The sequence below is a fragment of the Saccopteryx bilineata genome, chromosome 2 (genome assembly GCF_036850765.1).
Source record: "Saccopteryx bilineata isolate mSacBil1 chromosome 2, mSacBil1_pri_phased_curated, whole genome shotgun sequence".
Taxonomy (NCBI): domain Eukaryota; kingdom Metazoa; phylum Chordata; class Mammalia; order Chiroptera; family Emballonuridae; genus Saccopteryx; species Saccopteryx bilineata.
In genome coordinates, this window is record NC_089491.1 from 7,571,266 (window position 1) to 7,584,517 (window position 13,252).

Here is a 13,252-nt window from a genome sequence, read left to right on the forward strand (position 1 = left end):
TTTTAGAAATGCATCCAAATTGAAAAAGAAGTAAAACTAGCCTGACCAAGCGGTGGCGCAGTGGATGGAGCATCGACCTGGAAACACTGGGGTCGCCAGTTTGAAGCCCTGGGCTTGCCTGGTCAAGGCGCGTGTGGGAGTTGGTGCTTCCTGCTCCTCCCCTCTGCTCTCTCACTCTCTCTCCTCTCTAAAATGAATAAATAAAAAATATTAAAAAACAAAAAAAAGAAGTAAAACTATCATTATTTGCTGATGATATGATACTGTACATAGAAAACCCTAAAATGTCAGTAAAAAAACTACTGGACCTAATAAATGAATTCAGCAAGGTGGCAGGATATAAAATTAAATTAATATTCAAAAACCAGTGGCATTTTTATATAACAATGAACTGTCTGAAAGAGAAATTAAGAAAACAATCCCCTTCACTACTGCAACAACAACAAAGAAAGTACCTAGCTGTAAATTTAACCAAGGAAGTTAAAGACTTGTACTCAGAAAATTATAAAACATTGATAAGAGAAATCAAGGAAAATAATCGAATCAAAAATGGGCAAAAGAAATGAATAGACACTTCAAAGAGGACATCAGATGGCCAATAGGCAAAAGAAAAAATTTTCAACATCACTAATCATTAGAGAAATACAAATTAAAACCACAATGAGATATCACCTCACACCAATCAGAATGGCACATTAACAAAACAAAACATAGTAAGTGCTGGTGAGGATGTGGAAAAAGGGAACCCTCCTGCACTGCTGGTGGGAATGCAGACTGGTGCAACTACTGTGGAAAATAGTATGGAAATTCCTCAAAAAATTAAAAATGGAACTGCCTTTTGACCCAGCCATCCCACTTTTAGGAATATATCCTAAGAACACCAAATCACTGATTCAAAAGAAGAAATGCACCTCCATGTTTATGGCAGCATTGTTTAAAATAAGATCTGGATACAGCCCAAGTGTCCTTCAGTGGACAAGTGGATTAAAAAGCTGTACTACATATACACGTGGAATACTATGGGGCCATGAAAAAGAAGGAAATACTACCTTTTGCAACAACATGGATGGACCTGGAAACTATTATGTTAAGTGACATAAGCCAGGCAAGAAATAAAAATAGCCTGACCTGTGCTGGCGCAGTGGATAAAGCGTCAACCTGGAAATGCTGAGGTCACGGGTTCGAAACCCTGGGCTTGCCTGGTCAAGGCACATATGGGAGTTGATGCTTCCAGCTCCTCCCCTCTGTCTCTCTCTCCTCTCTCTCTCTGTCTCTCTCTCTCCCCTCTCTAAAATGAATAAAATAAAAATAAAAATTAAAAAAAAAAAGAAATAAAAATAACATATGACTTCACTCATATGAGGAATCCAATGAACAATGTGAACTGAAGAACAGAATAGAGGCAGAGGAGGGATCAAAGGAACCAGTGGGAAAGCGGACAGAGGGAAAGGGGATGAGAGGATGAGATCAGAGAAGGGAAAGAGCTTGGTGAAATTATATATACATAACAGCATTATAGAGAGCAGAAGAGCAAATCCTGGAGGAAAACGGGGAGGGTGTTGGGGGAGGGGGCAAGAAGGATGTTGAGTGGAATTCGGGGGTGCGGGAGGATGTATTCGGTGGGACACTTGAATCTATGTAAACACAATAAATTTAAATCAATAAAAAATAAGAAATAAAAAAAAATAATAATGTGTAATATAAACATAGTCAAAGTATATATTTTTAAAAAAACTGATGTAGCCTGACTGGTGGCGGCACAATGGGTAGAACATTGACCTGGGACACTGAGAGCCTAGGTTTTAAACCCCGAAGTCGCTGGCTTGAGTGCTGACTCATCCAGCTTGAGCTCAGGGTCCTCAGCTTGAGTGTGGGATCATCAAAATGATCTCAAGGTCGCTAGCTTGAGCCCAAACGTCGCTGGTTTCAAGTCAAACGTCACTGGCTTGAGCCCAAGGTTGCTGTCTTGAACAAGGGCTCACTGGCTCAGCTTGAGCCCCCCGGTCAAGGCACGTATGAGAAGCAATCGATGAACAACTAAAGTGCTGCAACTATAAGTTGATGCTCCTCATCTCTCTCCCTTCTTGTCTCTATTTTTCTCTCTCTCACATACATAAAAAAAGTGTTATGAAATAATTAAACTATGATCCCACTGTTATTAAAATCAAAAAAGTCTGCTCATAAGAAAAGATCAGGAAGACTTGAAAGTGACACAGGTCTTCTCAGGGTGGTAGGATCACAGGTGTTTTTTACTTTCTTCCTTTTTTTTTTTTTTTACAGAGAGAGTGAGAGTTAGAGAGAGGGATAGATAGAGACAGACAGACAGGAACGCAGAGAGATGAGAAGCATCAATCATCAGTTTTTTGTTGTGGCACTGTAGTTGTTCATGGATAGCGTTCTCATATGTGCCTTGACTATGGAGCTGTATATAGCAGATAGAGTAACCCCTTGCTCGAGCCAGCAACCTTGGGTCCAAGCTGGTGAGCTTAGCTCAAACCAGATGAGCCCGTGCTCAAGCTGGCGACCTTGGGGTCTCAAAGCTGGGTCCTCCTTGCCCTGGCCAGTTGGCTCAGCGGTAGAGCGTCGGCCTGGTGTGCAGGGGACCCGGGTTCGATTCCCAGCCAGGGCACATAGGAGAAACGCCCATTTGCTTCTCCACCCCCCCTCCTTCCTCTCTGTCTCTCTCTTCCCCTCCGGCAGCCGAGGCTCCATTGGAGCAGGAATGGCCCGGGCGCTGGGGATGGCTCCTTGGCCTCTGCCCCAGGCGCTGGAGTGGCTCTGGTCGTGACAGAGCGACGTCCAGGAGGGGCAGAGCATCGCCCCTGGTGGGCGTGCCGGGTGGATCCCGGTCGGGCGCATGCGGGAGTCCGTCTGACTGTCTCTCTCCATTTCGAGCTTCAGAAAAATACCAAAAAAAAAAAAAAAAAAAAAAGCTGGGTCCTCCACATCCCAGTCCGATGCTTTATCCACTGCGCCACTGCCTGGTCAGGCTACTTTCTTCTTTAATTTGGATTTTCTCATTTATCAACAATGACTATGCATTGGTTTTACACTTGATCTTCGCCAAAAGGCTAAGAAGCGATTATATGCATTGGCTTTATAAGAAAAAACAATTTTTAATATTTAAAAGAAAGATAATAGGAATACATATGGACTAGCATTACAAACAGATTTAAATAGAGAAAGTAACTCTGCATGGGAAAAAGGGATAATAAAAAGTACTAAAAAAAAAAAGTACTAAAATATTAGTTTTGGAACAGTGATTACCCCTGGGGGAGGTAGTGACAGGAACAGGACCAGAGGGAAGATTCTGGGGAAGCTGGTGATGATTCTTGAACTGGGTGATGGCTACTCAGATTTTTTTTAATACTTTATTTACTGATTTTAGAGAAAGAAGAGAGAGAAAGGCATGGGGGAGGATCAGGAAACATCAACTTATAGTTCTCAGTGCCTTGACTGGGCAAGCCTGGGGTTTCTAACCAGCAACCTCAGCGTTGCAGGTCGACACTTTATCCACTGCGCCACAGCAGGTCAGGAAATGGTTACAAAGATTTTTTTTTTTAATTCATCAAGCGCCTGACCTGTGGTAGCGCAGTGGATAAAGCGTCGACTTGGAAATGCTGAGGTCACCGGTTTGAAACCCTGGGCTTGCCTGGTCAAGGCACATATGGGAGTTGATGCTTCCAGCTCCTCCCCCCTTCTCTCTCTCTGTCTCTCCCTCTCCTCTCTAAAATGAATAAATAAAAATAGTTTAAAAAAAATTCATCAAGCAACACACTTCTGATGTGTCCTTCCTGCACTTTTCAACAACAACAAGAAAATTTAAATTTAATAGGAGTCCAATTAGAGTAGAATTACAGGTAATTTTCTATTTCTCTGTATTTTCACCTTTCCATAATAGAATAGAAAAAAACCCTAGACCTTCTTTCTCCCAAAAACAATCTTATCTATCATAAGGGGTTTTTAATATCAAACTAAGAGTCCTGGCCAGATAGCTCTATTAAGCATCATCCCGAAGCACAGACATTGCCTGTTCCACATTGCTGGTCAGGGCACATATAGGAACAGATCAATGTCTCGGTCTCTCTCTTTTCCTCTCTCTCTAAAGTCAATAAACAAACATTTAATCATCAAACTAGAACCCACACACGCACACAGCAGCTTCTGGGGTCCATGTCCCAATCCACCACAAATTTTCTCCTCCTAGGGTTTTTTCTCTCTTGTCCATAACGAAAAGGGCCAGGCTGGGGCCTCCCAGGAACACGCAGGGCCTCTGAAAAGTGGAAAACGGCAGGCCCAAGTAGCATGAAAGACAGCTACAGTTTGAAAGATGACAAGTCACCTCTCTGGGCCCCTCCATCTCTGGATTCTGTGGACTTGGGACTGGAAGGGACATTTGAGCTTTGCAGTAGAGACCATAGTTGCCAGCAACCAGTATCAACAGAAAGTCAATTTCCAAAGCTGCACAACTTTGTTGTATGTTTCAAAACTACTAAGTCTTTTCATTTTTTAAAAAAGCATTTTAAATTATAAAATATAGTATGGTTGTTATAAAGAAGGCCTTAAAAAAAATACCATTGGCCCTGGCCAGTTTGCTCAGTGGATAGTGTCGGCCTGATGTGCAGATATCCTGGGTTTGATACCCGGTGAGGGCACACACGAGAAGCAACCATCTCCTTCTCTTCCCCTCCCTCTCCCCCTTCTCTTTCTTTTCCCCTCTCACAGACAGTGGCTCAACTGTTTCAAGGGTCAGCCTCAGGCAATGGGGATTCGAGCATCTGGCCCCAGACTGGAGTTGCCGGGTATATCCCACGAATCCCAGTCAGGGCACATGCAGGAGTCTATCTCCCCTTCTCTCACTTAAAAAAACAAACCATTAAAGCCTCCCACACTCCAGGGGTAACCACTGTTTAACACTTGTTGCATAGCCTACCAGAAAATGTCATGTACAAACAAACCCAGTCATAGGGATGCAAAGATGCCCTCTTCTGCACAAATTGAGCCAAACTCTATATGCTGTGTGGCTCTGTCCTTCATTATCATATATAAATACAGGGGGCTCTGGGTTACGACACAGTTGTAAAATCATAATCTAGAACATAAAAACACAACTAAGCCAAAGAAAAAGGAAAAGGACATAAATATACTGCACTGAAGTAATAGCTGAAACACTCACATCTCAATTTTTTTATATTTTTTATGGGAGCGTAGTAAACTTGAAACATCGTATGTTGAGACTGTTGTAACCCGAGGACCCCCTGTATTACCTCAAACTCTGCATGGTATTCCACTGTATGGATGTATCATAATTTAACCAGTTCCCTCCTAATTGACATTTAGGTTACATCCAATTTTAATCTTTTACAAACAATGCTGTATGTAGCAAACATCTTTATACACAGACCCCTGTACTCTTCTGTGACGTTTTAAGGATAAATTCCTAAGTGTAAAAATATCAAATCAATGCTTAGATAGCTGCTGCCAAGAACATCTATCATCCAGTACGGTTCAACTGGTTTCATGATCCTCTCAAAACTGTCTAAAAGGATTCACTGATATCCTGTATGCTTGCCAATACAACATACTTGTTAATCTTTTTAAGTTTTTCCACTCAATAAATGATAGCTTTTTGTTTTTAATGTAAAGTTGTTTTTAATTTATATTTCACTGATTTTTAATGAGGGTCCCATAGTAAAAAATGTAAGACATCATTTGAACTCCAGTATTTCTTGTACTTTATATATATATATACTGGTCAGAACACTTTTCATTTATTCCCCTGAACATCCCATACTCCCTTCCTTAATCATTTAGGGACAAAATGATAAATCAGGGAGTCAAAATCAAAAGTATGATTATAAACTTCAGAGTAATTACTTTTATTTATTTCTAATTTTAGAAGTAATAAGCTGGCCCTGTCCAGTTGGCTCAGTGTTAGAGTATCAGCCCGATGTGTGGATATCCTGGGTTCAATTCTCGGTCAGGGCACACAGGACAATCACCTGTCTGCTTCTCCATTCCTCACCCTCCCACTTCTCACTCTCTTCCCCTCCTGCAGCCATGGCTCGACTGGAGCGCAATGGCCCTGGATGCTGAGGATGCCTCCATGGCCTTTGCCTCAGGCACTAAGAGCTCGATTGCTGAGCAAGAGCAATGCCCCAGATGGGCAGAGCATCGCCCCAAGTGGGCTTGCTGGGTGGATCTGTCACATGTGGTTGGGGTATGTGCGGGAGTCTGTCTCTGCCTCACCACCTCTCACTGAATAAAAAAGAAAAAAAAGTAAGTAATAAGCTATTAGAAAAAGACTGACTCAAAATAGATCAGGTATGATCATTTTTTTTTTAAGAGCGAGAGAGAGACAGGGACAGGGATGGACAGACAGAAATAAAGAGAGATAAGAAGCATCAACTTACAGTGGCAGCACTTTAGTTGTTCATTGATTGCTTTCTCATATGTGCCTTGACCACAGGGCTGCAGCCCAGTCAATGACCCCTGGCTCAAGTCAGCAACCTTGGTCTCAAGGCAGAAACCTTGGGCTCAAGCCAGCGACCATGGCGTCATGTCTATGATCCAGTGCTGAAGTTGGCAACCCAGTGCTCAAGCCTGATGAGCCCACACTCAAGCTGGGACCCCGGGAGTTCTGAACCTGAGTCCTCAGCATCCCAAGCTAATGCTCTATCCATTGTGCCACCTCCTAGTCAGACCAGGTATCATCATCTTAAAGTAGTCTCAAGTTTTTTATTTGTCCCAATGAGATCTTTGTCTAAAACATGACCAAAAGACCTTGTCTTACCATTGAGTTTTTTCACTGCAATTGACTAGAATGTAAGCAGAAGGTGGGCATATTTGCCACTTAGCAGGTGTAACCCCAGTGCCCACCAGCATAGTCTGGCACAAGTCTGGCAACATGAATTACTGCAGGGGATGGACAGGAAAAACATGTTGAAGTGTGGCTAAAAAAAGACAACAGTTCTCTTGGTATCTTGACAAATACACCTGAAGGCAATTATGCCCCAGGAGATTGTTCCAAAAGTGGCTTGGATGACACCTATGAATTATGTGCATGGTCTTATGGCAACTACCTCAAAAGAGGTGATGCTTTCCTGAATATGTACATTCTGGTGTATGTGTATATATATGGGTATTTAGTTGCGCTTCAGACACTATCACAGTTACATGGAAAAAGTCACGTGACTCCTCACATACAAATTAGAGAGATCAAGAGTTCAGCCTCGCCCTGGCCAAATAGCTCAGTTGGTTAGAGTGCTCTCCCGATATACCAAGGTTGCAGGTTCGGTCCATGGTCTGGGCATATATCGATCAACCAATGAATACACAGGTAAGTGGAAGAACAAATTGAGGTTTCTCTTTCTCTCAGATCAATGAGGAAAAATATATATTAAAAAAAGGAAAGCTTCGGCCCTGGCCGGTTGGCTCAGCGGTAGAGCGTCGGCCTGGCGTGCGGGGGACCCGGGTTCGATTCCCGGCCAGGGCACACAGGAGAAGCGCCCATTTGCTTCTCCACTCCCACCCCCTCCTTCCTCTCTGTCTCTCTCTTCCCCTCCCGCAGCCAAGGTTCCATTGGAGCAAAGATGGCCCTGGCGCTGGGGATGGCTCCTTGGCCTCTGCCCCAGGCGCTAGAGTGGCTCTGGTCGCAACAGAGTGAGCTCCGGAGGGGCAGAGCATCGCCCCCTGGTGGGCAGAGCGTCGCCCCTGGTGGGCATGCCGGGTGGATCCCGGTCGGGTGCATGCGGGAGTCTGTCTGTCTCTCCCCGTTTCCGGTTTCAGAAAAATACAAAAAAAAAAAAAAAAAAGGGAAAGCTTCTAGAATGAGGTCCCCTGCTGAGTCCTAACTCCAGCTCTGCTACTTCCTCTGTGAGCCTCCACCCCCCCCCCCCAGGCCTCGGTTTCCTTATCTGGACATCAGGAGAGCAGGACCTACCACAGCAGTGTTGTGAGGACTGAGAAGACATGTGTACTTTCAGGGTTCTGCAAGGCTCTCAGCAAATGGGGCCTACTGGATGTCCCTAACAGCTACAGCCAACCCCGAGTCATACTGAGTTTGAGGCCGGCTAGATAGACCCTGACCCGTCTGAGAAGAAAAGCCTGCACAAGAGTGAGCCTACCTCCCACTTGCATCCCATATGCCGGGCAGGTGATTTTCCAGGGGGCATCCAAGGTACCTTGGTTTTCATGCGGACACTCCGCCGCACATTCACGGTGTCCCCTTTCATTCCGCGCTTATGAGATTTCTGTGGAAAGGGACAAACCCAGGGTCACTTCCCCACAGAGCTGGCCATGGTGCCACTCTGGCGGCATCCACCTCCAACTCTACTAGGAAGCCTTTTCTCACTAAGGCTACTGCTGCCATTTCTGGGTACCAGTGCTGCCTGCTTTCTAACCAGGCAACTGAGCTCCTAGAGCAGGTGTGCTCATCTCTCAAACCTTTGGAGTTAGCAGAGCAAAAAATCTGACCTGAGGTGTCAGCCTGCTCCACGGCTTGAACCTAGCCCCACGGGCATGCTCCTACCTGGCCGCTGGCCGCTGATGGTTTCGGGAGTTTTTTTATGTGGACGTGGACGGGGGTGTTCTCATCCACATGAACATGTAAGGGAGGAGTTGAGGGGCGGTCCTTCATGGTTCGCTTCTGACAGGCCGAGGAGGACAACACAAAAAAGGCTGAGCTGTGGGTGAGTAAACTGGGCATAAAAAACAAGAGCTTGCAGGCCACTGAAAGCCTAGCCACCAAGCAAGCAGGACAGCTACTAACTACTGGCATGCAGGCAGGAACCAAGGCGACAGTGCCATCCAGCAGGCTGTTGCAAAGATTCCAGATGAAGACCACCAAAAGGGGCCTCGGTCCAACCGAGAGAAGGGTCTGCAAGACCCACAGGTTCTACAAAAGAGCCCAAACCCATGCCCCAGGGTCCTCAGAGCTGGCCCTCTGTCTCAGCCTGCTGGAACGCAGAGTTCTTCCTTAGCCCTAGTGTGGCACAGCTGGGAAGTACGTGAATCCTTCTACACCGTAATCTAAACTGGACATGCGCATTATTAGCACAGCAAACACACAAAATGATTAGGGTGCAAAATAGATCAGGCAGCAGGCAGGTAAGAAACAATGAAAACAGAGAGCTGAAGGAAATGCCAAGCTGAGAAGGCTGAATAGATTCTAAAAAAATAAAAGGCAAAATTGTAACTACATAGCCCTCACTCACTATCAGCTCTTATTCCCTCTCCAATTTATTTTCTTCTTCTTTATTATTATTATTTAAGTCTATTCGAAATACTTTTGGAATTTGTCTGGAAGGATTAAGACAACCTCCTCATACCCAGCAGCCTTACCACAAGCAAACACAAAACCCAACTAATCAGCAGGATATGCATAAAGGCACCTAGTGAAGTGCCAGGCTCCAAGGGTGCCAGCAGGTGAGGCAGCTGTGGAAGAAGTATGCAGAAGTGTTTCTGGCAGGCCTGCAGGCCACAGGGCTGCTCTGGTGCATATCACCTACCGTAACAGTCACACTGGGTGCAACACAAGGTGTCCTCAAGACCTTTTTCTGCGTGAGACTTGTTACGCCGTTCTTTCCACACGATGGAAACCTGCACCCAGGCACAAGAACCAGATCATAAGCAGAACATTACGAATTTATATACTACATATGGTGCATAATAAATTGACAGCAGGAGAACCCATCTGGAATCACTCGGCTCCCTTTACATGAGCACCAGACATGCATGGTGTCCCCGCAGTGGGATGGAAACAGTGGTAATGGGTGTTCACAAGGCTGGACTTTTAACCTGTCATTGCATCACACATATTGTGACCTTTTGCTGAAAAGCCCAGCTATCATCCTGTCAGGTGACAAAAAGGCACCACATGAGCAACAGTCAACACACTAGTTTGGTCAAGGGTGAATGTGCCCAGGACAGTTCCTGGAGCAGAGGGGCTCTAAAGAAATGCTCAGTTAAGGACCGACATAAAAAGACAGGGCAATAGGCTCAGGAACAAAGTCCCGATGACTCAAATTAATAATATCAACAAATAGTCAACTAACAAAATGAAACATTACTATGTCCCAAAATATCCGACTTGCTACTCTTTAAGCTCCTAAGAAGCAGGGTTATTTTTGGTTTGGGGGTATTTAAATATCATGTGTAATTCATCTTGCTTATATATAAATAGCCCCATTACCAGATCTGCAAATATAACAAACATTTCATCTCTACAATTTGGCAGCCATACATCCGAGAATTCCAGGATGGGAAGGGACTTGAAAAGTTCATTTGATTCATTCCACTGCCTCCTGACAGCCCCAAAACATGACTAATCCCTCCCAACAAATACCTGGGAAAAAATAATGCAATATAAAAATTCTTGACCCTTTTCCTATGTATTTGGCTATATTATATCACACCTTGATAAAAAAGAATATTTATTGAGCCCTACTAATCATTTCGCCGAGGAATATCAAATCTGAGTAGACAGGTTTTTCCCTCCTCACTTAGAACAATTTCTATTCACTTGAAGTCAGTAGATTTGGGTCATCTCTCCCCCTCAGTGGACTTCCCATCAAACCACTCAGATTCCATCAACATCTTGCTAACTGCCACATCCACCTCCTACAACATTGTCATTTATTCACACCTGGTCTCCTTTCAAAAGGATGTGAGCCTTGTACTTCATTGAGACAACAATAGTAACTATATTTTGCTACCAGGAACTGGGACAACTGGGAAGAGAGGGGAGAGGTAAGGAAGGGAGGGAGGGAGCAAAGCTGGAATTGCGTGCATGCACTTTTCCCCTCCTTCCCTTTAAAAATGACTTCAAAATATTCTGGTCCAGACTTTCAATACACTGAACAGAGAAGCTATAAAGAGAAGCCTCCAGCAAGCCTGCCCTGGGGGCCCCTGACCACCTTTCCCTGCCCTCAGGCAAAGGTGCCCCCCACACTGGCAGTACCTGGGGGAGCCGCCTGAGGATGAGGCAGACATGACTAGGCATCAAAGCCCCAAAGGTGGGCAATTGGGTCAGCAGGCTCTGCTCAGGGGGACCCAGAGGGGCTTGTCAATGAGAATCTCAGGGGCCCGGCATCAAACGTCCTCTCTGAGGGGAGAAGGGTGGAAGCTTTGGGGGTGGCAGTTGGATGAAAACTTGGGATGCGCTCCTCTCTACTGTCCAAGTCGCACAGCAACTGTCCTGCCAAAGTGGGGGGAGAGAGGAGAGGCTGAGCGACCTGCGGGGTGGCGGGTGGGCGCTGGAAAGTGGGTACCGAGGGTAGATGGGAGCTCCCCACCCCAGGGAGGCACGGGAAGAGAAACTGCAGGGAAAGGACTACCACGCCCAGGCCCCGACAGGAGGGAGGGTGGGGGGCCACCAGGAGGAAAACCTGAGGTGCTGGCTGGCGTGTGTGGAGGGTGGAAAAGAATCCCTAGGACCCAAGTGGGCCCGAAAGGGCCGGAACCCGCGCAGGGAACTGAGGGTGTGGAGGGATACTACTGGCCGGGCCAGGACAACTGTCTCCTAGGAGAAGGGGGCGTTCCCCGCTGAAGAGATACCCAGAGAGAACCAATAGCATTTAAAGGAGGGAAAAGCCGAGGCAACCGGGGGAAAGGGGCGCTCGGCCAGGAGTGGTGCCCCCTAGGACAGGGGAAAAATACTCCTGGTCGCAGCAGCGGTCGAGTTAGAGCGGATTAGACGCCCGGTCGTTCCGGCAGCACAACGGGGCCGCGGGCAGGTGAACCTGCTACCGCGGGGTCAGGGCCCCGGAGGCGGTCCCGGGGGGACAGCGCCGCGCAGGAAGACCGGGCAAATAACTGCCGCGCCGAGGCCCGCGGGGAGCGAAGGGCGGACGAGGCGACGCCCACAGGCAGGCAAGGAGGGCGGGGGGCCAGTCTCCGTCGGCGGAGAAAAGGGACGACCACCCACCAGCGGGGAGGTAGGGATCAGTTTCTGCCCATAGAGAGAAGGGCGAAGCACTGCTGGAGGGCAGCGGAGGAGCGAGCCGAGCCCCGCCGGTGGCCAGGTGAAAGGGAAGGCGGCCGACTGGCCAGTTAGCGAGAGGAGAAGGCCCGCGCCGGTGGGCGGGGCGGGGGGCCAGATTCGGATGGGAACGGGACGAGCGCGCCTGAGGGCGGCAGGCGGGGGGCGACCCGAGAGGGACAGCGGGAGACGGCGACCCTGGCGGGGACATCCCGCCCGTAAGAACCGGCCCCAGCGGCGGCCGCGGGGCGCCTCGGAGCGCCCTAGCTTTCGCCCGCCGGCGGCCTCTCACCAAGAGCGACACGGCTGCGCCCAGAAACGTCTCCTTATGAAGTCGTTGAAGTCGGTGGCCAGGGTCGTGCCATGGAGACGCCGCGGCGGATGTAGTCCAGCTCCCGCGGCGGCTCCTCCCCGCTTCCGCCTCCTTTTCCGACACCCGGTCGGGAGCTCGCCCATTGGCCAGTTCAAACCCCCCGGTGAGCCTCTCGGGTTTCGCCATTTAGACCCGGCCGCTGGCGTCACAGAGATCCCCCGCCCCGCACTAAGTTCCGCCCACTTCCGGACCACGCGGCTCGTCGCCATGGAGACTCGCGACGCCACTAGCGGGCTTTGCCCTGGCTGGCCCCACGGTACTGGGCTTGCTGTCCTCCTCCGCCATTTCTACCCTGCCTTCTGTCCTCCTGGAGTCCCAGAACTCAGAAGAGCGCCACAGTCTAAAGCTGTTCCGTTTGATACGTTTTAGGAAACTGGGCGGAGAGGTGGGGCACAGAACAAGTTACTGGCCCGAAGAGCGCCCTGCTTCTGGGAATCCAGCCCTTTCTCTCTACTCTGTTGTTCGTGCAGAGATGGAGCCAGCCTCTACACACCGCCCTGACTCGCCACTTCCCACATCACCTCTGTCTTTGTCCAGACAGGAGGAAGGGTCTGACTTCCCCTTGCTCTTCACTGCCCTCCTGAACACTGAATGATGCCACTGTTTGTACAGACCTAGTCTGCTGAGGTTCTCCCTGAGCCGCCATCTTCTCAACTATGCTTCGCTGTCAGCCAATCATAGGGGGCTGTCCAGTGTCTCATGGTGCCGCTCTGGATTCTGGGAGACTTTAACATTCTCAGAGCTCACTTGGCTTCCAATTCCTTGACAGGATCGTCTCCATGACCTTCCCCCGCACCACAGCCATGCACCCTCAGGGTTGCACAACTGATCCACCTGAAAATTTAAATCTCAATGGCTCCCTCTCCAAACAAAAATCTGCGTTTCTGCTTTGCTTTCCC

The 13,252-nt window shown here is 47.9% G+C and overlaps 1 protein-coding gene across 18 annotated transcripts in view; it reads right to left on the reverse strand.

The window, feature by feature from the left end:
* ODF2 (outer dense fiber of sperm tails 2) overlaps positions 1–12,436 on the reverse strand; it is a 41,633-nt gene extending 29,197 nt beyond the window's left edge. For 3 of the 18 annotated variants that reach the window (XM_066256061.1, XM_066256052.1, XM_066256053.1), the window contains exons 1-4: positions 12,273–12,436; positions 9,510–9,600; positions 8,531–8,647; positions 8,184–8,252 (exon numbers count right to left, since the gene is read on the reverse strand). In XM_066256061.1, coding sequence (XP_066112158.1) covers positions 8,184–8,252; positions 8,531–8,647; positions 9,510–9,600; positions 12,273–12,436 — 441 coding nt within the window. Of the gene's footprint in view, positions 1–46; positions 188–8,126; positions 8,253–8,530; positions 8,700–9,509; positions 9,601–10,960; positions 11,198–12,272 lie in introns of those variants that run through there. The other 15 variants (XM_066256058.1, XM_066256050.1, XM_066256051.1 and 12 more) reach the window with 12 other exon arrangements.
* Between the last annotated feature and the right edge of the window lie 816 nt (positions 12,437–13,252).